This window comes from Nanorana parkeri, unplaced genomic scaffold (assembly GCF_000935625.1).
Source record: "Nanorana parkeri isolate BGI_ZX_2015 unplaced genomic scaffold, ASM93562v1 scaffold326, whole genome shotgun sequence".
Taxonomy (NCBI): domain Eukaryota; kingdom Metazoa; phylum Chordata; class Amphibia; order Anura; family Dicroglossidae; genus Nanorana; species Nanorana parkeri.
This window is the reverse complement of record NW_017306594.1, coordinates 950,293-978,199: the sequence shown is the minus strand read 5'-3', so window position 1 is coordinate 978,199 and position 27,907 is coordinate 950,293. Positions and strand designations below refer to the sequence as shown.

The following is a 27,907-nucleotide window of genomic DNA, read 5'->3' as shown; positions in this document are numbered from 1 at the left end:
CTTCAATTTATTGCTTTATGTCATTACTGTGACCGATGCATATTGCGTGACATTTTCTTTATCCAGATTTCCATGCTGAGACTCATACCTGAACATTGCACTGCTCACTTTTTGATGACTGACCATTGGTATTTCTTACTTGTTTTGCACGATTTTCAGTCAATAAAGAATACAAAAAAAAATAATAATCTGGTGTTACGGGGTTAAAGAGATGGAGCTTTGTGTTTTCCAGCAGCACCCACCAAATTACTGACAAAAGGGGAGTAGGGTGAACACAGTACAGCAATATCGAGGGGGGAAAAAAAAAACCAACTTGAAATATACTTGAGTAATAAAAAGTGACACTAGATGACATTTTAAATACTTGCCATTAAACAGTGTGCATTTGCCACATAAAGAAAGTGCAAAAGATAGAACAGGCCATAAAATAGCCCTACTCTGACTTACTGACAAATTTTCACAAAGGCTTGGCGTGTGTCAGAAGTTTGCATGGGTTTCCTCTGGGTACTCCAAAAAGACATGCCGGTAGGTTAATTGGCTCCTCTCCAAATTGGCCCTGTATGCATGTGAGATAGGGATCTTAGATTGTAAGCTCCTTGAGGCTAGGGACTGATGTGAATGTGCACTATATAAAGACTGTTGTTCCTTTCTTCTCTCTGAGTGTACACTCTATTGAATCAGGCCAGGCGGCAGATATAAGTACGGAACCTTTAATCCGGTCCAAATTTGTGATCAGGTCCACAACAGTGCTGCGTAAAATTGTCGGTGCTATATAAATAAATACATAAATACACTGTGCTATTCTCACAAATTAGGACAGAATGGACTTAAAAGAAATAAAGTGAATAGGAGGCACCTCCTACAAAATAAATCTTTATTCGGTGTATGGTACACTGATTTGTAGAATACAATATGCTCAATGTTGAGCTCAGTCCGTATTTTGTTTATTCTTTTTCTTTTGTTTATCTGTACGTTTCCTCTTCTTGTTTATCTGTACTTTTCCGACTTCTCCTGCGTCAGTTTTTTCAGTTTTGTCCTCAGGGACTTTACTTTTCTTTTGGGGACATTCATCCTTCTCTGGAAATTAAATATTTATAGGAGATTTAAACATAAAGCAGAATATTTTACAGAGTAAGTTCCAGCTACATTTACTGCTTGTTGTCAAGTTTTCAATCTCTGGAATATGATCAAAGTTAAACACAGTTATCCTGCAGTAACTGATCCAACATGGACAGGTGTGTGGTGGGACTCTCCACATTTATCATCTCTGTGTTCTTGACTTTTGATCCTCCAATAAATCTTTTGGATCTGGTAACTTACACTTGGCTCCCCCATCTTTCATTGTATTAGGTATCACCCTGATCAGAAAAGAGGTTGCTTACTTTCTCTAATATTTGACCTGCAGGAAACACTGGGTGTTTTGGAAAGGAAACACAATTTTTATTTAAAATTAACCAATACTTTGGACATGCTGTTCATAAACAACAGTTTCACCTAACTTTCCCCTCCCCAGCTTGGCATACCTTCCCTTTGCTCCCTGATGTATTGTTCAGCTCCAGAAAGCAAAGAGAAGTACCTAGCACATGGGGAGCTTCTGACTCATTCCTCTTCCTCCCTCATGGCAGTGCTGGTGCTTAGTAATAGGCTCAGAAAGAAAGTCTTTAGCCTTGTGTACGCCCAAGCCGCGAGTTGATGCTTACACTGGACTTCATCTCCTAATTCAGCTGTCAGGAAAGAAGTGAGGAAAGGTGGGGGAGCAAAGGGAAGTATGTAATGCTAGGGACAGGGAAGCGAGGAGTGTGTACTGCTGGTGAAGTAGGAAGTAGGAAGCTTAGTAATAGGCTCAGAAAGAAAGTCTTTAGCCTTGTGTACGCCCAAGCCGCGAGTTGATGCTTACACTGGACTTCATCTCCTAATTCAGCTGTCAGGAAAGAAGTGAGGAAAGGTGGGGGAGCAAAGGGAAGTATGTAATGCTAGGGACAGGGAAGCGAGGAGTGTGTACTGCTGGTGAAGTAGGAAGTTAAGTGAACCTGTTCCACAAAAGCACAGCTTTATGTTATACAGCAAACCCGTTTAAATTAAGTATACACCGATCAGTCACAATATTATGACCACTGAGAGGTGAAGTGAATAACATTGATTATCTTGCTACAATGTCACCTGTAAGTGGCTGGGATATATCAGGCAGCAAGTGAACATTTTTTCCCTGAAGTTGATGTGTTGGAAGCAGAAAAACTTTTTCAAGGGCCAAATTGTGATGGCTAGGTGACTGGGTCAGAGCAATTCTAAAACTTCAGCTCTTGTGGGATGCGCCCGGTCTGCAGTGGTCAGGACCTACCAAAGTGGTACAAGGATGGAAAACCGGTGTAGTGGGAAAACAGAGTCATAGGCAGCCAGGGTTCACTGATGCACATGGGGAACAAAGGCTGGCCCGTGTAGTCTGATCCAAAATAAAAAAAAGATTTACTGTCACTCAAATTGCTGAAAAAGCTAAGTCTGGTTCCAATAGAAAGGTGTCTGAACACACAGTGCAGCAAAACGCACTCATCAATTCATAACCAGCTTTAAAGCAAGGTGCACATTGAAGGGCTTTAAACAGTAAAACAGCAAAAAGTTTCCCAGCACACTCACCTGCCAGCATGCAAAAAAAACTGTCTAACCGCTAAGGTTAAAAACAGAGGTTTTTTTTTTGCATGCTGGCCGGTGAGTGTGCTGGGAAACCTTTGCTGTTTAAAGGTTGGGCTTCCTCCTGGTGAACCTGCACCCAATTTGATCTTTTGCTACATGTGCTCCAAGATGGAGACTCTCATAGGTTAGACTCGAGTTAGGACCGCACTACACAGAGGAGCCTTGATGCGGCTGTGCGACTTTTACATATTTTGCAGAAGTCGTGTATCTAAAACCTGGTTTTAACCTTAGCGGTTAGACAGGTTGTTTTTTTGCATGCTGGCAGGTGAGTGTGCTGGGAAACTTTTTGCTGAACACAGTGCATCACAGTTTGTTGCGTATGGGAATGCATAATTGCAGACCAGTCAGGGTGCCCATGCTGACCCAGAAAAGTGTCTACAGAGCAATGGATGAATCTTGTCTGGTCTGATGAATCCCGCTCGCTTTTAAATCATGTGGATGGCCAGGTGCGTGAGCAGCTTACCTGCCGAAGAGATGGCATTAGCATGCCCTATGGGAAGAAGGTACTTAATGTAATGCTTACAACCCCTTCATGGAAAACGGTATTCCCTGATAGCAGTGGCCTCTTTCAGCAGGATATTGCGTCCTGCCACACTGCAAACATTGATCAAGACTGGCTTAAAGTGACATTAAACCCTCAGATTTTTTAACATAAAACAATACTGTAATGTGTGCCTTACTGTAATTTCCCTTCTATTTGCTGCTCTTCCTTTTAAATCTGTATCTGTTCTCATGTTGGGCAGAACTTCTGTTTTGCAGCAGTCAGGCCATAAAATAGCCCTACTCTGACTTACTGACAAATTTTCACAAAGGCTTGGCGTGTGTCAGAAGTTTGCATGGGTTTCCTCTGGGTACTCCAAAAAGACATGCCGGTAGGTTAATTGGCTCCTCTCCAAATTGGCCCTGTATGCATGTGAGATAGGGATCTTAGATTGTAAGCTCCTTGAGGCTAGGGACTGATGTGAATGTGCACTATATAAAGACTGTTGTTCCTTTCTTCTCTCTGAGTGTACACTCTATTGAATCAGGCCAGGCGGCAGATATAAGTACGGAACCTTTAATCCGGTCCAAATTTGTGATCAGGTCCACAACAGTGCTGCGTAAAATTGTCGGTGCTATATAAATAAATACATAAATACACTGTGCTATTCTCACAAATTAGGACAGAATGGACTTAAAAGAAATAAAGTGAATAGGAGGCACCTCCTACAAAATAAATCTTTATTCGGTGTATGGTACACTGATTTGTAGAATACAATATGCTCAATGTTGAGCTCAGTCCGTATTTTGTTTATTCTTTTTCTTTTGTTTATCTGTACGTTTCCTCTTCTTGTTTATCTGTACTTTTCCGACTTCTCCTGCGTCAGTTTTTTCAGTTTTGTCCTCAGGGACTTTACTTTTCTTTTGGGGACATTCATCCTTCTCTGGAAATTAAATATTTATAGGAGATTTAAACATAAAGCAGAATATTTTACAGAGTAAGTTCCAGCTACATTTACTGCTTGTTGTCAAGTTTTCAATCTCTGGAATATGATCAAAGTTAAACACAGTTATCCTGCAGTAACTGATCCAACATGGACAGGTGTGTGGTGGGACTCTCCACATTTATCATCTCTGTGTTCTTGACTTTTGATCCTCCAATAAATCTTTTGGATCTGGTAACTTACACTTGGCTCCCCCATCTTTCATTGTATTAGGTATCACCCTGATCAGAAAAGAGGTTGCTTACTTTCTCTAATATTTGACCTGCAGGAAACACTGGGTGTTTTGGAAAGGAAACACAATTTTTATTTAAAATTAACCAATACTTTGGACATGCTGTTCATAAACAACAGTTTCACCTAACTTTCCCCTCCCCAGCTTGGCATACCTTCCCTTTGCTCCCTGATGTATTGTTCAGCTCCAGAAAGCAAAGAGAAGTACCTAGCACATGGGGAGCTTCTGACTCATTCCTCTTCCTCCCTCATGGCAGTGCTGGTGCTTAGTAATAGGCTCAGAAAGAAAGTCTTTAGCCTTGTGTACGCCCAAGCCGCGAGTTGATGCTTACACTGGACTTCATCTCCTAATTCAGCTGTCAGGAAAGAAGTGAGGAAAGGTGGGGGAGCAAAGGGAAGTATGTAATGCTAGGGACAGGGAAGCGAGGAGTGTGTACTGCTGGTGAAGTAGGAAGTTAAGTGAACCTGTTCCACAAAAGCACAGCTTTATGTTATACAGCAAACCCGTTTAAATTAAGTATACACCGATCAGTCACAATATTATGACCACTGAGAGGTGAAGTGAATAACATTGATTATCTTGCTACAATGTCACCTGTAAGTGGCTGGGATATATCAGGCAGCAAGTGAACATTTTTTCCCTGAAGTTGATGTGTTGGAAGCAGAAAAACTTTTTCAAGGGCCAAATTGTGATGGCTAGGTGACTGGGTCAGAGCAATTCTAAAACTTCAGCTCTTGTGGGATGCGCCCGGTCTGCAGTGGTCAGGACCTACCAAAGTGGTACAAGGATGGAAAACCGGTGTAGTGGGAAAACAGAGTCATAGGCAGCCAGGGTTCACTGATGCACATGGGGAACAAAGGCTGGCCCGTGTAGTCTGATCCAAAATAAAAAAAAGATTTACTGTCACTCAAATTGCTGAAAAAGCTAAGTCTGGTTCCAATAGAAAGGTGTCTGAACACACAGTGCAGCAAAACGCACTCATCAATTCATAACCAGCTTTAAAGCAAGGTGCACATTGAAGGGCTTTAAACAGTAAAACAGCAAAAAGTTTCCCAGCACACTCACCTGCCAGCATGCAAAAAAAACTGTCTAACCGCTAAGGTTAAAAACAGAGGTTTTTTTTTTGCATGCTGGCCGGTGAGTGTGCTGGGAAACCTTTGCTGTTTAAAGGTTGGGCTTCCTCCTGGTGAACCTGCACCCAATTTGATCTTTTGCTACATGTGCTCCAAGATGGAGACTCTCATAGGTTAGACTCGAGTTAGGACCGCACTACACAGAGGAGCCTTGATGCGGCTGTGCGACTTTTACATATTTTGCAGAAGTCGTGTATCTAAAACCTGGTTTTAACCTTAGCGGTTAGACAGGTTGTTTTTTTGCATGCTGGCAGGTGAGTGTGCTGGGAAACTTTTTGCTGAACACAGTGCATCACAGTTTGTTGCGTATGGGAATGCATAATTGCAGACCAGTCAGGGTGCCCATGCTGACCCAGAAAAGTGTCTACAGAGCAATGGATGAATCTTGTCTGGTCTGATGAATCCCGCTCGCTTTTAAATCATGTGGATGGCCAGGTGCGTGAGCAGCTTACCTGCCGAAGAGACGGCATTAGAATGCCCTATGGGAAGAAGGTACTTAATGTAATGCTTACAACCCCTTCATGGAAAACGGTATTCCCTGATAGCAGTGGCCTCTTTCAGCAGGATATTGCGTCCTGCCACACTGCAAACATTGATCAAGACTGGCTTAAAGTGACATTAAACCCTCAGATTTTTTAACATAAAACAATACTGTAATGTGTGCCTTACTGTAATTTCCCTTCTATTTGCTGCTCTTCCTTTTAAATCTGTATCTGTTCTCATGTTGGGCAGAACTTCTGTTTTGCAGCAGACTGCCTTGTCTCTGAAATGGATACATGGTGTCTGTGTGTAGGTTCACAACCTGAGCCAGCACTACAGGAAGAGGCACTCAGCTTCAAAAGGGAAATTCTCCCCCAGCAAGAGAAGACATGAGGATTTAAAGGGAAGAGCAGCAAAGAGAAGGGAAACTACCATGGATTACAGTAAGCCACACATTACAGTATTGGTTTATGTTAAAAAATCTGAGGGTTTAATGTCACTTTAAGGAACACAACAGCAAGTTTGAGGTGTTGACTTGGCCTTCAGATTCTCCAGATCTCAATCCAGTAGAGCACCTCTGGGATCTGCTGGAAAAACAAATCCGATGCATGGAGGCCCCACCTTGCAACTTACAGGGCTTAAAAGGATCTGCTACTGAAGGTTTGCTGTCAGATAACGCAGCATAGTCTAGTGGAGTCTATGCCTCGATCGGTCAGGGCTTTTTGGGCGGCAAAAGGAGGACCTACTCAATATTATGCAGTTGGTCATAATGTATGGCTGATTGGTGTATATGAATCGCACATTCTTAAGACCAAAAAGAAATATGCAGTGCAATATTACTGGCAAAGAGATAAAAAAGCAGATAAACGCATGAGAAAAATGCAATCCTTACCAGCAGCAGTATGTGTGCTTGGTTTTTCTTTACTGTCGCCAAGTTCTGTTAGCCATACAGCAAGACAGGTCAGTCTGGCTGAGGTACTAACTTCACATAGTAACGTTGGTGCAGAATTTACCTGCAAACAAAAAGCATATCATTAGTCTTAATATTTCACCTTTTAACTTCATATTGATCACTTGGAATGTAGGCTGTCTAGAGATACATTAGCTATGTTTGCACAACATTTCCATAGTTTACACTTACAACAACCAAGAATGGACAAGCAAGCATATCCACGCCTCACTTCTCAAAATTGAATTTACCTTTCTAGGACCCCTATGTGTACTAAAATAAAGCAATTTCTAGTTTCCACATTCCCCTACTACACAAAAGTAGTAGCTTGAGCACTGTCCTTTGCCATACATGTTAAAAAATAACAGTGTATTTACAAATTTTATGCAGAAATGCATTCAGATTACCCTTCTAAAAGGGTAAATTCACCCAAAACAGACATTTTAATAGTGGACGGAAATCATCAGGTTTAAAATAATCTAACTCCGCTTCCTTTCTGTCCAATCAGGAGGGGGATCCGTGCACGACGTTCCATACTAATAATGAAGGGGCCATATACACAAGCCATAGCAAAACATATGCTTTACTCCACTCAATCTTTCTTAAGCTTCCTATTTCACCCACTATATTTGGGGGTCTAATTGAAAAAAAAAACCCCACATTGGCTCCAGCAAAACTGCATGTACATTTGTTCTGTGCAAATTAACCAGTATTCACCCATTATTGAAGGAATTTTTCAGACAATGCTGTGTGCGAATGAGGCAAAGAAAAAAAACCCCCAAAAAATGTTCTTTGGGTATTTTCTTTTAGGGTCGAATGTTGCATCCAGTACTGCTTATATTCACCAGAGTAAACCATACAATAACATGTATATTAGTTAACAGATTCTAATTACATTTAAATGAACAACGTGGTACACAGGATTTGCCAAATTATTGTTACATTCGCCCTACGAAAGACAATATCAGAATATGACATTTCACACACAATATAGCATTAGCAAAGTCATTACGTGTGCCGATACATTCACACAACAATTAATAAATGTATTTATAAATAGACCCCGACTACATTTAGCTTTCATGCACACAGGAATCAGCCCGCACATACAGCTCCCGGGAAGGAAAGGTGCTGCGTGTGATTACTACGCAGCACTGTCCTTCTCTATGGGACTACGCGGCCATACGCCCCCCTGCATGTACATAGGGGTGCGGGTGAGCGTACTCGTACGCTGACAGGATGGATCCTGTCTGCGTCCGAACCAGGAAACACGCACCCCTATGGACCTGCATTTGAGGTGAGCGAAGGTGGGGGCATACGGCCGCGTAGTCCCATAGAGAAGAACGGGGCTGCGTAGTAATCACACGCAGCACCTTTCCTTCCCGGGAGCTGCTTGGTACAGCCCTGCGCACAGCACGGAGCTGTACGTGCGGGCCGATTCCTGTGTGAATGAGGGCTTACCGTCATGTTAATAAAGCAGCGAATCTGTCCATTCGTGGTTCATATGCTTGAAATGACAGTGACCAATTCACCACCAGTGAATGTTTGGTGAAAAAGTCAGATTGCACAGCTTTATAAATATTTTGGAGAAGGCAGGAGAAGTGAACAATGTAGGCCAAAATAGATTTGGAAAAATTCTCCAATTCAGCTCACTTTCCAGTTCAGCTATGTTGTCCTAGATTGTTCACTTCGGGTGAGCGTACTCGTACGCTGACAGGATGGATCCTGTCTGCGTCCGAACCAGGAAACACGCACCCCTATGGACCTGCATTTGAGGTGAGCGAAGGTGGGGGCATACGGCCGCGTAGTCCCATAGAGAAGAACGGGGCTGCGTAGTAATCACACGCAGCACCTTTCCTTCCCGGGAGCTGCTTGGTACAGCCCTGCGCACAGCACGGAGCTGTACGTGCGGGCCGATTCCTGTGTGAATGAGGGCTTACCGTCATGTTAATAAAGCAGCGAATCTGTCCATTCGTGGTTCATATGCTTGAAATGACAGTGACCAATTCACCACCAGTGAATGTTTGGTGAAAAAGTCAGATTGCACAGCTTTATAAATATTTTGGAGAAGGCAGGAGAAGTGAACAATGTAGGCCAAAATAGATTTGGAAAAATTCTCCAATTCAGCTCACTTTCCAGTTCAGCTATGTTGTCCTAGATTGTTCACTTCTCCTGCCTTCTCCAAACTCTTCACCCTTTCGTGAATAACTCTGTTAGTTTTTAAATTAGCTTTCGGTTTTGTTTTTCTCTCTTAAAATAACTCAAATTATAAATAAATCAGACCTGTATGCCCCCTCACCTCCATTAATAAACGCATATAGGTAAATTCAAGGAAAAAGAGACTAAAGTCCTTATTTCTCACCTCTGGTAAATTTAGCTTCCACAGCCTAACGTAGCCATCACTTGAAGAAGATGCAAGGACATGGTAGTCTTCATGTTTAAAAGTAAACAGACTCTTCACTCTGGTACAAAGGGAAAAATAAGAGATTATAATTCTCTCGCATAATACAACAAAACCTACTATAACTAAATAATCACCATAGTAAAAATGGTTTAAAAATCAGACTAACCTTGTCTCATGGGCTTTAAATTCACACAGGCACTTCTGAGATTCCACATCATAGATTCTAATAAGTTCCTCATCTCCTGCTACAGCCAGTAGCGCATCCTGTTGATTTACAATATAAGACGGGCATACATTGTATTACACTGTTAGAACTGTGCTGAATAGACTTCTCAAATCAAAGAATACATTTAATAGTCCCATAAATAAACGCTTGTGCAATCTGAAATAGTGAACAGCAAGCACTGCAAATAACTAGCTGCAGGATTGTGACTCAAGGTGACGTAGAATTTTCTAACAAGGAACAAAGGAATTAGGAACACTTCCAATTCATCCACCTATGAGCGGTTTCCTTTATTTGATAACTTTCATTGTTCCCTTTATTTCTATATCAGACACAAACCCCACCCAACAAAACAGACAGCTATTTGTGTTACAGAAAGCTATACCTCTTGATTTAAATACTTGTAGACTAAAGCATTTATAAGTGATCAGCCAGATTACATTCTGGTAAATACCATGTAGAAACCGTCACATGCGCATAGTGATTATTTCTTGTATTGTCAAAATGAGCGCGCAGGGAAGACACAGGTAAGTATTGACCTCTTTCAAAGCAGATTTTTTAAAACACTTTTTGCATATATCTACTGCTTGCTAGCAGTAGATATATGCAAAAAAAACAAAAAAAAACATGGAGGCTTTAATTATACTACTACTGCTTATTTTTCCAGGACTGGCTGGCCCAGCAAAACCAGCCAAACAGCTGACTGTTTTTTTGCTAAAAGGTCTCCAAGAACCCCAAAAATTCAATGTAGGATCTGCAAGGAACTCTTGATAAACATGGAGGTGGCATGCTCAGTTATGTTTTGGCACTTCTTTGCTGCATCTTGCATTGGGTGCCTTGAATCTCTGGGGGACATACTGAAATCTCAAGACTATCAAGGAATTTTAGAGCAAAATGTTCTGCTCGGTGTCAGAAAGCTCAGTCTCGGTCGCAGGTCATGGGTTCTCCAACAGGAGAATGACCCAAACACACAGCTAAAAGTAGCTAAGAATGACCAAGAACAAAATATTGCACTATTCTTGTTGCCTTCTATAGGTCCTGGTCTAAATCCCATGGAAAGAGCTGAAACATGCAGCCTAGAGAAGAAACCCTTCAAACCTGAGACAGTTGGAGAAGTATGCTTCAAGAGAAGTGGGCCAAACTGCCTGTCGGCAGGTGCAGAATTATTCCGGTATCTAAGAAAATAATCTGATCAAAAAAATCAAAAAGACAAGGTCTAATTTTATTAAATATGGAAACAATGATAAACATCTCCAATAGTCATTGTAAAAATCCAGAAAGTAAAATTAGTTTTACTTTCCCTCTTAGTTTCCGCCTGACAAACAGACATCCTTTTAAAAATAATAAAAGAAAGTTGGAGGTTAGGTTGGCTGAATTAAATTGCATTGAAGTGTTTGAATAAAGAAATGTATCTAACAATGAAAGAAGTTAAAGAAGAATGTAGCAGTTGGACCTCCGCAAGATAGTGCTGCTGTCAGGCATGTGCAATTAAAAAGGTTTCCATATACTGCAAACATGTTCAAAATGGCTCCACTTATGTCTCCAGAGAGTGCCGATTCCCTTGCACAGCAATTAAGTTCCACTACCCTCAACAGCAATTTCTGTTTCCCTGCACACAGGTGCGATTCCCACAGCAAGTCCAGCTTCCTTGCACAAGTGAACTTTTAACTCCCTTTCACTCCACACTAGCTCTGCTGCTCTTAGGTTCCTTGCTGCACAAACAATGGGTACTTAAAAGATGGGGCCTGGGTTTTGAGCATCAGGGAGCCTAGAAACGACTGTGCATAGGGAGCTGGGACAAACAAGCATTAGAGTTGAGAGCTGGACTTTCTGTGCAGTGCAGCAGGGGTGTGCAGGGCAGTTGACTTTGATGTGCTCTTCTGTAGCCCCATGTATTTCTGTGCTTCCGAATCCTGCCTGTGCTTGGCTCTTATGCCCCCACCCCCAGCCACTGTGTGAGCTGAAGGGGCTGTGGGACAGTGAAGGCAAAGTATAGGACTGTTTTCAAAACACCTGCTTAGGTATGCCTTCCTCTGCCCCACTGATAGCACATTTCATTTCCAGTACGTACCTCTCAGGCTGACATCCACCCCCCCCCCCTCCACTCCCTTTCCTGCACTGACATTTCTCCCTTCCTGCCTGCCTCAAGCTTGGAGGAGACAGGAGATAGGGACAGGGAAGGGTTGTGTCCTGCATTGCTGTGCGTTTGTGGAGACGCACAGCTTACTAGCACACAAAGGTGGCTCCTTAGGACCCTACAAGGAAAATGGAGCCACCCTAAAACAGGATATCAGGACAAACACTCAGGGGACCAGCTGACTCTGCAGGAAAATACAACTTTAAACATCAAGAAGCAAAAACTTCCCATTTCACCCAGTACATTTGATGGCTTTCATAAAAGGTACACTTAGCCTTTGTCTACATGTTTCCTGTTATACCCATTTTCAGGGTGCAACATGAAACATGCTGACCTAATTAAGGTCTCTAACAAGCACTAGGTCTTCAGCATGGCCTGTTCCTGATTAGGAACTCTGTGTATACAAGGATCTCTGCATTCACCCAGCATGTCTTGCTGAAGTTTGTGGACATGACATGCTGCTTAGAAAACAGACCTCTGTTACAAGACCAATACATAAAACCTAAGCAGTGTTTCTAACTACACTACAAGCCAGCATTACAAAGACTTGTTGCCAGAATAGGTCAAGCTCTGATTTACACAGCTTGAAAAATGCCCAGAGCTGAACTTGAATCTTCATAATGATATTTGGTTGTTTAAAAACAGTGGACATAACTCTTGATGATGTGCGTCATTCTGTTTGGGTTTTACAAGTATTTGGACATGGTGTGCTAAAAAAGAAAAGTTTCTGTTCAGTGTTTCCAGATGAGTTTTCTTAACATTGAACGTCTGTCTTTGCAGCTATAGATCCATTTTACATGATAAAAGAAGAATAGTTTAACACTGATTGCAAGATACACAAAAGGGGTCTATTTAAAACAATTTTTATCCAAGAGTCACACAGCTTTCACCAAGCTTTACATATTCTTCCAGCTGTATTAGATTACAAAATGTGTGAATCTTGTGTGAAAACATTGCTAAATAGACCCTTAAGTGTAATCCAAGTGTAATCTCTAGGATTCTATCTAAAGATCACATTTTGGTGGAATAGATTGTAAGCCCTCAGGGGCAGGGCCCTCCTTACCATCTTGTCTTAAATTGTATGGTGACTGTAATGTCTTCCTTATATTGTAAAGCGATGCGCAAATTGTTGGCGCTATATAAATCCTGTATAATAATAATTAATAAGTAATCAATTGGATTCTGAAACAGTGTATTAACTCTTGCAGTCGAGCTACTCCCACTCTGCAAGGGTTAAATGCTTGTTATTGGCTCGGTGCTTAAAAAAATAAATACAAAATAATGAAGGATACTCAACTAAAACTGCTGAGCCGACTCCCTGCTTCTCAGGTCTGTGAAGCCTTACTTCTCCGCAGCAGCATTGAAATGTTCATCAGCGTCCTCACATTTACACAATGGGGAGAATTTATCAGAACTGGAGCAAACGGAATTTAGAGCAGTTGCCCATGGCAACAAATTTGCATATCTGTTCAGTTTGCTCAGGTAAGATTTGAAAATGAGAGAGAAGCTGATTGGCTGTAGTGCAAATCTGCTTCAGATTTTGATAAATCCCCCCTTAAGAAAAAAGTAACATCTGCCAAGTATGAAGGATGTAGCACATATAATTAGAACGCTAACTCGGACATCTACATAAGCCTCGATCTAGACAGATTATTGGTCATGTCAGATGAAAACACAGAATGATTAGTGTGACGTGCAAATCTGCTCCAGTTTTAATAAATTATCCCCACTGTGTATAGCATGTGAGGATTTATGGGACCTTAGGCCGCTGCACAGGAGGGGGGGAGAGAGGCTGGAAGGACCGGTCTAAGAGCAAGTCACCTCTGCAGCTCAGGCGAGCATAACTTTTTTTTTTTTTAAGCACCTAGACAAAAACAAGCAGTCAATCCTTGCAGCACAGGGCTAGCCCCACTACAAGGGTTAATAAAGGTTTTCCCTGGAGTTCTTCATTTTCGCTTGAAGCCAAACTGCAACCAAAACTTTTGTTTGCGTTAGATAGTGGAACTATGGCAGTTTTTTTTCTTTTTTCTCCATTGGGGAGAATCGCCCTCACAGCAACAGCCTTCAGAGAAATGCACAAGGCAATGGGGACCAAGCATCACATGGACAGGAAGGCACAGAACACAAATAAAACATTATTCCCCACTGTATTGGAGAGATTTTCCATCTGGAGTTAGACTTTAAGTGTGGGAACCACACTTATAGTATACTATACTAACAGAGAATACAAAAGCCCCCTACAAAGCCCAAATGAGACAGGATTTCATGTATTGCTATACCAGGGGTAGGCAACCTCGGCTCTCCAGCTGTGCTGAAACTACAAATCCCATAAGGCATTGCATGATTCCCAGAGGCAGAAGCATGATGGAATTTGTAGTTTCAGCACAGCTGGAGAGCCAAGGTTGCCTACCCATGTGCTATACCTTTTCAGGTACTCTTGCTGTCAGTATGGTAATTGCACATGAAACCTGTATTTTCTATTATAATATTGAAAGCCAATTTGAATTAAGTAAACCTTTAATATAATATGCATTTACGCCACTATATTCTCAGAACAATATGGGTTTTCTAAACAAAGCACAGCAGTTTCCTTTGAAACATCCCATGTCTGACTGAATCCCTGTTCTGTCATTGAGCTAAAAATATGCTTTTCTTTTACGTTTAGTTTTTGTCTAGTTTAGTGGAGGCAAGTAAAATAGGGGAATAAATGTGAAATAAACATTTACCTGTCGTGCTGATAACTAATCTGCTTGTTTACTATAACAAAAAGTCTGTTTTATACCCATGTATACACACAAAAATAAAAAAGACCGGACTGAGGTCCTATCCCTTCCCACTGAAACTAAAGAATAAAAAAAATACACTCCAAATTAACTTAAAGTGACATTAAAGTCAAAACATTTTCCCCCTCCCCCCAATGTTAAGTAAAATACTTATCTTAAATGATGTCTCTTAATCCGATCTTCTTTCCTGTCCTTTTCAGCCTTCTCTCCAGCGCTGCTGCGGGTCTCTGATCCAGCGCTGACTCCTCTGACCTTGCTGGCCCTTCCTGTCCCACGGTGTTTGCATGCGGGTGCACGTGTCCATAGACTTACCTTGCGTCTCTCCTCGTCTCCCGGCCGAAAAGCGCATGCGCCCGCCCCGAGATGCTTTGCGGCCGCCCGAGCAGTTTCGGATTTTCGGATGGGAGCGCGCGGGGAAAACACAGGTAAGTTTAAACCTCTTTTAAAGCGTTTTTTTTTTTTTTAAATGGAGGGTTCAGAAACCCTTTAAAAGTGTATTTCTACTTTTGCAGCCAAATTGGGATGCCACCTATTTTTGCTACATGTTGCCTTTCACATAGCATGAGCTTAAAAAAAATGCTTCTTGCAGTTTAAATTGATTTTAATTGGGTTAGGGTTTCTTGACTTAAGGGTTAAAATGTATACTTGCTTCTCCTTCTTTGTAATGTCAGGAGGGGTTTGTTCATTTTAATTGGTAAAGTAGATTTGAACACTGCCTGTCCTAACAAAGGGTTAAAGGATTACAACCCCGACTTCTGCATTGTTTGTTAACGAAGTTGTTGAGAGAAACACATTCTACACATTTTAGTCCCAAGTCTTTCTATAAGGACAGATCACTGTGAAGGTACTCAGAAAGACTTAGATTCGGGCCATCTTGCCTGCTGCAAAAAAATATCTAAAAACAAAAAGTAAGAAGTGTGAATAGGAACACATAAACAGAGAAGGGTTTTCTCAAATTTGACTGCAAAAATGGAAATACACTTTAAGTGCTCACAGCTACAATATAATACCCATTTTGTAGTAAAATATAAAAGATGTGTGCATCAAGTAAATAGATACCAGCTATAAAGCCTCAAAACTGTGCTCTCCTGTGAAGCAGTGAAAAACTGCGGCACGCACTATTGTCCATAGGTGATGCTTCAAAAGCCTTTACAGCTCATCAATTTAGTTAACAGTGAATGATAACGATAGAATTATTGCTGTAGCTCTGGCGTTAGCAATGATACCGAACAGTTTGGCACGACTGTTTTCCTACACGTGTGCACCCGCATGCTGACATCTTGGCCATAGTTACTGGTGAATGACAGCTCTGAACCCAGAAGAGCTCAAAGCTGAGCATATCCGCGTTCATACTACCCAGGGGAGATAAGCGAACAGGTGTTCATTGCTCGACTTCTGCTCTCCATCCTGACACCCGCCATGGAGGTCCCGGTCACACAGGAGGGAAACATAGGGAGAGGGAAGGCTCTTACAGTATATGCAAAAATCGTTTGGGCACCTTTACAACCGAACAAAACGACTCCTGGAACTATAAAGGCAAACTTCCAGCTGCTATAGCTTACATACCAGTACTGTAATAGTTACGTCAGTAGCAATAAAAGGGTTAAAAGCCAAAAGCGCCTGAAACTGATTTTCTGACTTCAGATATCACTTGGAAGGCTCTACCAGCAAGATACTGCCATGGTCGTTACAAAATCAATGATGGTATCATGCTCCCCATGATGTTGTAGTAGGGAACAGAGACAGAAGTTACTGGAGGGAAATTCTGCTATTTTATTCTACAAGATATAAAAGAAACCGGTTGGGGAATCCAACTCCAAGATATCAGGTTTGCATGGATTTGGTCTTTATAGGCTATGAAATACAAGAATAGCAGTTAGCTACAAGGAAATTAAAAATACCACCAAATGTATGACTCTACTTACTGTAATAAAACGCACAGAAGAGACCCTCTTGGGATTGCTTATTGTGCCAATAACTGAAGCCGTTTCAACTTTGTACACATCCACTTTGTTCTGTATGACTACTATATACTTTTCTCCACTGGGAGACCACTGGACTATATGTGCATCTGTAAGCAAGAACATTAGATTGTTTTATCATGCTGAAGATTTGAAAAATATAGAGCAGAATCGAAAGAAGTTCAACTTACTTTGCTTTATATTTTTTATAAATGCAGATCGGCCTTCAACAAGATTCCAGGTCCTAATAAAATAAAATAAAGGATGAATAATAAAGTAGTGCGAATGTTTAACTCACTTAAAAAACACCATAGACATTATACTGAATGAAAAAAATTGGCAGTCAGCCTACTGATCTATAACCAGACAAGCGCATCTTGTCCTATCACTTAAATGAAGAGGAGGCTTATATCAATTTGTTGAAATTCACTCATCATGTCCCCCCTTCCCAATCTCTAGTCCACAGTACTACCCATCTGTTATCACACACACACACACGCACTCACTCACGCACACGCACACGCACACAGGCACACTTACACCAATTGGGTTTGAAACCTGACCTCATTTCTTTCCGCCTAAGCTGGCCATGAAGACTATTTATCATAGTAATGAGTTTCAGTTCTATGACTGAAAAGAAGCAGGGCATTAGTCAACCCAATTTGCTTTCAGCAAAAGGATTAAGTGGAAAGTATAGTGGGGGGGATTTATCAAAACTGGAGCAGACAAAAACTGGAGCAGATTTGCACTGCAGCCAATCAGCATCTCTCTCTCATTTTCCAATCTTACCTGAGCAAACTGTAGAGAGATGCTGATTGGTTGCCATGGGCAACTGCTCCTAATTCACTCTGCTGCAGTTTTGATAAATTCCCTCCAGTGTATTTTCAGTAAGCGCATATTTAAAATTTCTACTGAAATTATTTCCCTGAAGCAATTAAATATTGCTGAAATGTTTACCGTAAAGCAATATGACTCACATCTTTACAAGCTTGCTCTTATTATTTAATTACATATAGATGTGTACATTAGCAATTAGAGGAAACTCCCAATGGCTCAGTGTAGGCTCTGCGGATTTAAAAAAGGGTACCCATACACTGTGCAAATTTCGAACGGTTCCTCAAGAACCAGAATTCGCAGTGTGTGCAGCTGTCAGCAACCTTTCGGCCGGCATCCTTCGAACAGCTGCTCAAAGGAGCCGCCCCGAAAATCTTCCTACAACCACAGCTGGTAGCCAATGAGCTGCCGGCTCTGGTCATGTATTCTGACAGCGGCCGCTGTCAGAATACGATGCAAACAGCGGGATTCCTTGATCGACACACGCAGGTTGAATGAAAAAATAAAGAGCAGTGTATGGCTAGCCTTAGAGAACAGCCACAAAGAGAAACTTGTTTTCAATGAGTCAACCAACTCCTAGACATTTTATTGTAAGAAAGCTGGCCCCATGAACATACAAGATTTCATTGCAAATCATACACTGCAACAATACTGTTAACAAAATATATATATATATATATATATATATATACACACACACACACACAGATATATTTATTAGATGAAACAAATATATTATCAAGTTGATTTCTTATACATATTTATCTACAAAAGACTACACATTAATATAGTGGTGTTTAGGGACAAATTTGTTAAAAGGAGAACTATGAGGTGAGTGATTTCATTGCCTCATAGTTCGAGCAGACGACATGTGACAATGAAACGGTCACACGTCTGCTCAATAGATCGGGAAGTGAGCGAACACATACCGTCGCTCGCTCACTTCTCAATCCTGTCCCTGCAGAGAGCCATGACTGTCACCCACAGCCCCTGCAGGGATTTCCCCCCTCCCCTGTCCGATCCTCCAGCACTGACTGGCGGGACGGGGGTGGGTACAGCTGTCACTCACGCAGCTTGGTGGATCCAGACAGTATTGTCGGGCTCCGTCCCGGCTGAAGCGTCTCAGTATACCACGAGCTGTAGCTCGCAGTATACTGAGCTTTGGGTGATGGGAGAACGCTAGTTTGTGTCCTCCCGTTACCCTTAGGAGAACTATGGGGAAAGGCCCTGACCCCATAGTTCTCCTTTAAGCATTAGGGGTTTTCCACATAAACACTGTAATAGCATTACCTTAAAGTCTTGTCTGTACCCACAGATAAGGCTAATTTTCCAGAAGGATGGATTGAAAGAGACAGAACTTGACCTCTGTAAAAGAAGAAAAAAAAAAAATACTCAAAACGTTTATACTGGAGTCAAAATATTTCCAGCACTCAAAATCCTCCAAAGTATACTTAATTGTATACCCACAAAAACATTACCATGCCAATGATGCAAGAAATGCATCAGCGAACTGTTTTTATGGGCATACAGTAAAAGATACTTTAGGATTTTGAGTGCTGGAAATATTTTTACTTTAACTTTGTATTGTCCTAATGCACCAAACAAAGGCTACAGGAAATCTAACATGGATAAGCTGTGAGCTATTGCTTGTACTGGTTGGGAGTTCTTGGGTTTACTCATCACCTATGGCAATTATGAGGGCTTTCCACTCTCCTCCTGACAGACCGGTGGTGTGCAGAAAAACATAGCTCAACGGACACAGTGTGAACAAGCCCTTTACTAGGACAGCTAATTTGGAATGTTGTTTTAACAATGCCATTAGTTATGAATCTTACATATTTTTAAAAAATACTTAACTGTAAACAATGTTTTTGGTAAGAATTTGGAAAACATGGCAAGGTGACAGTACAACAGTGTAAAAAAAAAAAAAAAGCACACAGCTCTACACTACGGTGCCAAACAGATTTCACATGCATGGAGGATGATTCCTCAAGCACAGACAATATGGTTAGCATGGCCACCTGGAATGCAACATATATGCTCCAGTAATATGGCCACGTTAGTATATGGCTCCTCAAAGATGGTTGTATAAGTATGGCAGCCACAGTGTTACATTGTGTCTTTCCATTTTTTTGAAGTCACAAAGTTCATAACCCCATGTACTTGTGTATGACATGACGTTGCAATAGGTTACAATAGGTTGCATGTGCTAACAACCTCAACTGTGTTAGTCCTTGTAAAGATCTATTAAGTCAATATGAGCGTGACCTTTAGAGGAGAACAAAAAAAATAAAAATGTTGGTGTGTGTGTGTCCCAGTTCCATTTGAAAGAGAGACTAAGGAAAGAAGGACACACATGAGGACCCAATGTAATATCCCCATATTAGACAGGAAATAGATAATCCGAATAGATCACTCACTTGTGTGCTTTGAAAGTCTGTTGACACACCCACTTCTTAGTATTCCACACACAAAGCAATCCATCTTCAGCTCCACTTAACAGGTGTGTATTGCCATAGAACTCCAGACACGTAACGCTACCTGAATAAACAGAATGAAACTCATAAGAGGGAAGCTGCCAGTGTAGCTGTTTGCTTATCTAGTGGTGCAGACTACCATTGTCATACTACTGAGTGTTGTGCTAGTTCCGAGACAGGCATGCAACCATGTGTGATATCGTAGAGCAGGGGTTCCCACAATGTTTGTGTTAAGATCTACTTTTCAAATGGCGAGCTACATGAGATCTACCAACGGAAAAAAAAAAACTCCCTCGCTCTGTCTCATCCCCCTGGCTGTCTCTCCTCTCTCCTGGCTGTCTTTCCTCGCCCTCTCTCTCCTGGCTGTCTTTCCTCGCTCTCTCTCTCCTGGCTGTCTTTCCTCGTTTTCTCTCCTGTCTGTCTCTCATTGCTCTCTCCTGGCTGTTTCTTCGCTCTCTTGGCTGTCTCTCTTCGCTCTCTTCCCTGGCTGTGTCTCCTGGCTCACCTTGCTGTATTTTGCAAACAGTGCAGTGCAGCAGGCTGTGTAAAGTAATATTCTTTGATGTAATACATAGCACTTCAACCACCAGTATCCACCAGAAAGGTGTCAGGGAGCTTGGCTCAGCAGGCTAATAGGTAATCATGTGTGCACAGCTAAATAAATATACCAACATGGAATAAAGGGGCCGCCATTCACACCCTCCGTGATCTACCAGCATCAGCTTTGAGAGCTACTGGTAGATCTACCTAATGGGCACCCCTGCCGTAGAGGAACAAACCCTACCTACAGGAGTCATGGCAACCACTGATGTGATGGAAATCAGCAACCTTAACAGGTATGCTTAGATGTGACAGAAGAATGTAGCATGAAGGGTGTGACGACATGGTGATGAGTTTATGAGTTAAATGTGTATTGGTGATGGGTTCTAGTTAAGTGTGTTATACTGAGTAACCTGTTTATGGAAAGACTATCAGCACCATCCCTCGTTATCTCCCATTGTACTCTGAAGGAGCTCAGAACAATGACGTTCTGGCCAGGCTCCTGCTATGGCTGCCTGGAGCTATTTAGCAGGGGAAGCCCTGTGGTGTTGTGAAGACAGGATTTCTGGGAGGGGAGGGGGGATGTGATGGGATTATAATCTGATCTGATCACTTTCTGTATAAAAGTTTGTGCAGTTGCTCAATAAATGAGAGTTTGTTTACCCTACACTGAGTCCCGACCAGTGACTGGGGAAACTGGGAGCTACAGATCAGCGTGTTGCAATATCTCCTCAGCAAGGAAGAAGACAGCGGCGGACATACTCATCCTGAGTACGGGGGTCCGTCACAAAGGGATTTTTACCTTGACATCTATAAAATATATTTTAAAATCGTTTTTAGAAAGTTTGGTAAAATGGTCAGTAGGGATGACCACATAAGTGCATTGCACATTAATAGGTCACATGGGATTCATCATGGATACAACAGATGGTGTGGGAGGTAATCTTTACATAGCGAGATAAAGAAAGAGGCTTCATGCACACTAGCAGGCTGCGTTTAAGCCCAACAGAAGTTATCTGGTCCGTATAAACAAATTATTCTGTGCCGGGCTTAGTCGTGTTTAGCCGCATAAAACTGGGCCAATCGGACCCGAAATGCAGAAATTTCTATTTTGGGTAAACTGACCTAGACTGAAGGCACCTAGATGCTGCTGGGCACCTAGGTGTGCATTAAGTCATAGAAAAGCATTACACGAGTCCAGGTGCGTTTAGAAATGAGCTCCAAACGCACCTGACCTTAACGTTTTGTTAAGTAGTGTGCATGAGGCCATAAAGGGGAAAGGAAAACAAGGAGGTGAGAGGGGTGGGGGGGAAGGGGTCATGGGGCAAGGAGGTAGCATATGATGGAGTTCACAACAAGCAAAATGAGGTAGTGAATAGTGATGGGCTCGGGCGTCTTCGCAGCTCCACGTGCCGAGCCCGCCAGGAAGCAGACAGCGCCAATCACAGGCACTGAGACATTTCCCGATCTCTGCGGACCGCAGAGATTGGACCGGGAACATGACTCAGTACCTGATTGGCGCTGCACGCTGTCAGCTTCCTGGCAGGCTCGGCACGTGGAGCTGCGAACACGCCCGAGCCCATCACTAGTAGTGAATGCTTTTGAGTTTGAAAAAAAGGTCAATCAAAGTCGGTAGGAAATGCGAGATCGATGGTTCCCAGACCTTGTGAAACAGGCATTAGAAGCCCTGTTAAACTGCCATTAGTTTTTCATTGCTAAGGGCCCAAAGTAGTGTATTTTTGACTTCTGACATGTGCAGCCAAACAATATTTAAAAGAATAGTTGTCTTAAGGAGTTCTCTCGAATGATATGCAATCTATTATAAGCTATCCTAGAAAGAGAACAATTTTTTTTTTATCAGAAAACATTTACATCACACAACTAGCTGGTGTAATTAAAAAAAAAAAATGATATACAGCACTGAAAAGAAATACTAGCAAAGTATGCATTTTGCTTGAACTAATTTGGAATGGTGCCACAGCCATGAGGGATGGCAACAAATGGCCTTCACAAACATGGAAGATGCTTGACCAAGCATGAATAATTTAAAATGGCCATGTGAACAAAAGTTTAAGTATGGTGATTAGGGCTGCAACCAACGAATTGATTAATCGATAATAATCGAATATGAGAATAGTTGTCAACTATTCTCATTATCAATTAGTTGGATCCTCTCGCTCTCTCCGGGCGGGGGCAATACCAAGCCTGCTATAGCAATTTGAAATGGCCATTAGCAGGCTGGCTATTGCACCAGCCCACTACCTGCTGTATTTACATTCAGCTGCAGTCTGCAGAATCCTGCCACGGGCAGCCATCATTCCCTGGCTGAGGCTTTTCAAGAGCCATGTGCTTACAATACATTTATTTTTTTAAAAAATTATAAATAAAAAAAATTAATTTTTGGTTTCCGCCTGACAAATTCTGCTGCGGGAGGTGAGTTGCAATGCCATTTCAATGGCACCCCCCGATTAATCGATAAAATTATTGTCCAACTAATCGATTATGAAAATAATCATTGCAAAGTGCAATAGCCAATAGGAATCTAGATATGCATTCGTATGGCTTTTTTTTTCTTTTCTGACTGACGACGGGCCGTGGCTCCCGATGTCAGAAAAAAAACAAAAAACGATCGCAGGGAAAGGTTTACTCTGCTCAATCGAGCAGAATAAACCTTTCCGGGAGGAAGTGTCTCTCTCCCAGGAGGCCGGGAGCCGCTATCTAAAAGCGGGAGACTCCCGGAGCGTCCGGGAGAGTTGGGATGTCTGTTAATGCATTATATGAAAAAAGAACATACATTCTGCACTACAGGGAGAAATAGTAAATCTGTCATACAGTTCTGACAATGCTTACTACAACTTTAATAAATAGTATTGCACATTGTGTCCTCGGATTGTGCATGCACCGCGTACTGTCTGTATGCTGTGTGTTGTCAATATGCATGCAATCCATCTGCATATGTTCTCTGTGTGTGTGTGTGTTACCTGGCTGCGCAGTCTGGTGGGAGCACAGCATGAAGGTAGAGAGAGAATCAGATGCACAGAGAGAGAATCTGCCTAGCACAGGGGTAGGCAACCTCGGCATTGCAACTGTGATGAAACTGCAAATTCCATCATGTGTATCTCCGTCAGTCATGCCTGTGGCTGTCAGAGTCTTGCTATGCATTATGGGACTTTTAGTTTCACAACAGCTGGAAAGCCGAGGATGCCTACCCCTGACCTAGCAGAACCAGGGAAGGGGAAAGGCAACAATGAGAAGGAGAGCATGGAGGTAGGTATTTATGTATAGATATAAATCTAATTGTGTGTACCACTAACAGGAAACGCTTATCTCTCTTTACGTTATACAGGATGACTCAAGCTCTAAGTGGTTGGCAACCCTGAAGCTGACCATATTCAGATTGTACACTCTCCTATACATCTACTACCAACTATGTGGTGCAAGGGCTTTCCTCACTGGTCTGAAAATTTAATGGATTGTTTAGGTGCATATGCACCTTATATGGTTTTGATAAATCTAAAAGAACATTGATCAAAGAAAATCAGGTTGTGTCATGTATGGCCATAAATAGGCTCGGTTGTCTGTAAGGATTTCTTGATTTCCTAGCATGCGGCAGAGCGCAACTGTGCGATGGATTCAGAGTGTTGAAGAAGAATTTTAAAGCAGACAATCTCTTTTTTAGTGTATGTATGGGTGTATGTATAATTTACATCTCACGCTTACCCCCATCAAATCTACAAAATCACACTTCATTCAAAATCACACTTCAATGTCTTTTCTACATTTAAGTGTAATCCTCCACCATATAATCACACACCTCTTCTAACTCCATCATGCAGCTTCTCTGAGAAATCTTCCAGATATCCAAAATAAATAAATATTGCTAACACAGTTCACATTGTATCCAGTCTGTTTCAGACTATTTCATGATACATACCATTGTGATGTAGCAAAGCTCCGTGCTCTACCTTTTTCTTCAGGTCATAAATTTGAATTGTTTCATCTTTGCTTCCAGTAGCAACATATCTATTATTCACAGCAACTACAGATAATGAAGCCGTGTGAGAATGATTTGTGAAGTTGGCAGTGGCCGTCCATTGCTGAAAGGCAGAAAAGAACACTTTAAAACACATAATGCTATGTACAAAGGCAACAAACAGGCAAAAACTAGGTCACAGTAGTTTAGTACCATAAAACTAAAGCTAGCAATGTTAATAAACTGTAGTTGGCACTTAAAGGTGAAGCAATCACAAAAGCTGCCATCAACCCCCACTCTAACCTTCCCAATCTGACATTTGTGTTGAATCCCTGAACTGTGCTGGCAACTTCAGAAACACATTAGTGATGTACTGACCGCACAGCTGGGAAACAAGTGTGGCTGACATACTTTGAAGTGTCAGATTGTGAAGATTCTAGCTGTCCCTGTAACTCTGCCAAGCAGGAAAAAGATAAGATTTACTGGAGGGACTAATATTAACTATGACGCTTGCCCTTTCCAAAGCAGTGATAAAATAAAGATGTTAGAAATGGTGACAGGGTCTCTTTAAGATACACATATTACAATCTGATTTATTTATTTATTACAGGTATTTATATAGCACTGACATTTTTTTTTACGCAGCGCTTTACATATTGCACAGTCACATCAGTCCCTGCCCTCAAGGAGCTTACAATCTATGGTCGCTATCTCACATGTATACATATGAGGACCAATTTAGACAGGAACCAATTAACCTGCCAGCATGTCTTTGGAGTGTGGGAGGAAACCAGGAGTACCCAAAAGAAGCCCGTGCAAGCACAGGGAGAACATGCATACTGCTTTAGTTTAAACAGCCATTACATAGCATGAGAGTCATATCAGATTGTAAAAGGTGTGAGACAAGCTATAGGGTCTGCTCACACCAAACTCGTAAAGCGTAAGTCAATGGAGCTACGTTGACTTGCAATTTCAACCTCTATAGATTTCCTTTGCATTACTTTTTTTTTTTTGCCAACCTGTTAAATAATTGCCGTCTGGAGACGGCAACCCGCAAATGCAGCAGTGCCGTCCGTCCGTTTTTTTACTACGGGCGGACGGCAAGAGGTTAACATGTCCTGAGTAGACATCTATGTATTTTTTTTTAAAGCCCATCTCTAGGCAAACCAAATAAATACCCTTGCAGTAGGGCTACCACCAAGCTGGACAATAAAAATGTGTCCCAAAAACTATATTGAAGTGTTTGCTTTTTTTTTAATAAGGCATCTCTAACATTCTAAATCCTGACATGGTTAAGAAAGTGCTCTCAGCTTACTACTCATTGGCTAATAAACTTCCGCTCCTAGGCTCCTCCTCAGATGCCTTTCTATGAAGGAGTAGCACTAATGCCCTAGGATGCGTGTAGGGCTGCAGCTACATTCACACAAGGTGTGGTTACATGCGTTTACAATCATTTTCTAAACACATGCATATGCATCTAATGATTTCCAATGGATCTATCCACAGCTTGGGTTTAGATGCTTTTATCTGCAGTCAGTTTAGCTGTGTTCAGAAAAAGAGAAAAGTCAGGTGTGTCCAGGAGTCGATTTTAACTTTTAAACATGATTTCAAGCTAGGATTTCGTACCAGATGCATCACAAGCATATGTATGTAAACACATGTCATTTAAAGCATCTAGAAGCATAAACACAGCATCTAGCCTGGCAGATTTTTCTCTGCATATAGAGAACAAAAACACAAGTGGCAAGTGTGAATGAAGCCTTAGTTCCAAGAACATACAAACACAGAATCTGGAGCAGTTGCCCATGGCAACGAATCAGCATCTCTGTTCAATTTGCTCCGGTAAGATTTGAAAATGAGAGAAGCTGATTGGCTGTAGTGCAAATCTGCTTCAGATTTTGATAAATCCCCCCGTAAGAAAAAAGTAGCATCTGCCAAGTATGAAGGTTGTAGCACATATAATTAGAACGCTAACTCGGACATCTTCATAAGCCTCGATCTAGACAGATTATTGGTCATGTCAGATGAAAACACAGAATGATTAGTGTGACGTTTATAGAGAAGTGACCCTGCCCTCCCATCCGCATACCTCCGCTGCTGGCTGCAGTTGGTAACCGAATAGTATCTGCTCATAACACCCGCACACTAATTCTAACCGATCTTCCATGCTGCTCACACCGGAAACATGTGCAGGCAAAACACGGCCAGCTGGGTCCTCCAGGGGTCCTCACACAACAGGTTAGGAGTCTATAAAAGATGCCTGTTCAGCTTGGCTAAACATTTATCTCAATACTCGCTGCAAGGCAGATGGTTGTCCACTGTCATTGTTTCTAATAGTGTTTCTGACAGGCTAACTGTTTAATTATTCTGTACTTGGTGGTTGTACAGTACAAGTTGAGCAGGCATCTCGAGGACAGCTATTTCCGACATTTGTAATGTAATAAGCCTGATGCTAGGAAAGGGTACACGCTAGAATTAAGCTGTTTAGCAAAAGGACGGGACGTTGAGGTCACTTGATTGGTCACCGGGGTGGGTGGATCAACTACATCATAACTAGCATGTGCTACCAGTAGGAAGTCGCATTGCTATGAAATCTATAATTAGGCTGAAAGGAATTGCTAATAATGTGTTACAGACAGAGAATTGAATGCTGAAGAGTATATGTTGTGGGATGCATGGTGTGAGATGTAGTGGACCGGAGAGAATGTTTGGTGCAACAGAGCGCATGCATAGTAGACAACTATCCCAGATTTACTGGTGTTGTGCTGGTATTCAGCTGTGTCATGGCACAGCTGCGTCTCAGGCTTCCTCCCACCCATACAGCTTTACCCTCCTATATTCGTTGTGCTTGCTCTGTGTGTACGAGCTCTCACGTGGTTAGGCAACTTATGCTCTCCAGCTGTTGTGTAACTACAAGTCCCATGAGGCATTGCAAGACCCTGACAGCCACAGGCATGACTCCCATAAGCAGAAGCATGATGGGATTTGTTGTTTCATCACAGGTGGAATGCCGAGGTATCCTACCCCTGAGCTATCACATACAATATATGGTCGATAATAGAAGTCACCAGCGCTCGATATTGTGCAAGAAGCATGGGCACTTTTATTGATCTGTCAGATGCATGATTAAGCCAACGTTTTGGGGCTGCACAGGTCCCTACTTCAGGACGACTTAGTGACTGTCACTATGTCACCCTGAAGAAGTGACCGCAAAACGGCTACTGATGCATGTGACAGATCAATAAAAGTGCTCATGCTTCTTGCACAATATCGAGTGCTGGTGATTTCTATTATCGACTGCACTTGACACGGTGCAATCTGTGTTGTCACTTTGAGTACCCATTGTATGGAGTGCAGGTGATTCTTTGAGTGGATGCAGTGATATGGTGACCCCTTTCAGATAGTATTACTTAGGGATGCACCGATACCGGTGTAGCGCTACCCAGGCCCGGATTTCCCACAAGGCCACCGAGGCCCGGCCTCGGGGCGGCAGAGGGCGGCAGCGGGTACCTTGTGGGAAGTTGCGGGCTCCGGTGTAAGGTGTCCGCCGGCCGCAAACTACGAAGCCGGTGGGCGGAGCCTCGGGCCGCCCCGTCGTGATTGGACGGT

The 27,907-nt window shown here is 42.1% G+C and overlaps 1 protein-coding gene across 1 annotated transcript; it reads right to left on the bottom strand.

The window, feature by feature from the left end:
* Window positions 1-3,938: 3,938 nt before the first annotated feature.
* On the bottom strand, window positions 3,939-26,521 carry PAK1IP1 (PAK1 interacting protein 1). The gene is made up of 10 exons (XM_018558214.1): window positions 26,388-26,521; window positions 24,260-24,422; window positions 19,729-19,849; window positions 18,599-18,673; window positions 16,666-16,718; window positions 16,439-16,584; window positions 9,537-9,634; window positions 9,329-9,428; window positions 6,910-7,030; window positions 3,939-4,112 (listed from the first exon to the last, which is right to left on the bottom strand). The coding sequence occupies exons 1-10, from the start codon at window positions 26,463-26,465 to the stop codon at window positions 3,964-3,966; spliced, it is 1,104 nt and encodes a 367-aa protein (XP_018413716.1). The 5' UTR covers window positions 26,466-26,521; the 3' UTR covers window positions 3,939-3,963.
* Window positions 26,522-27,907: the final 1,386 nt, after the last annotated feature.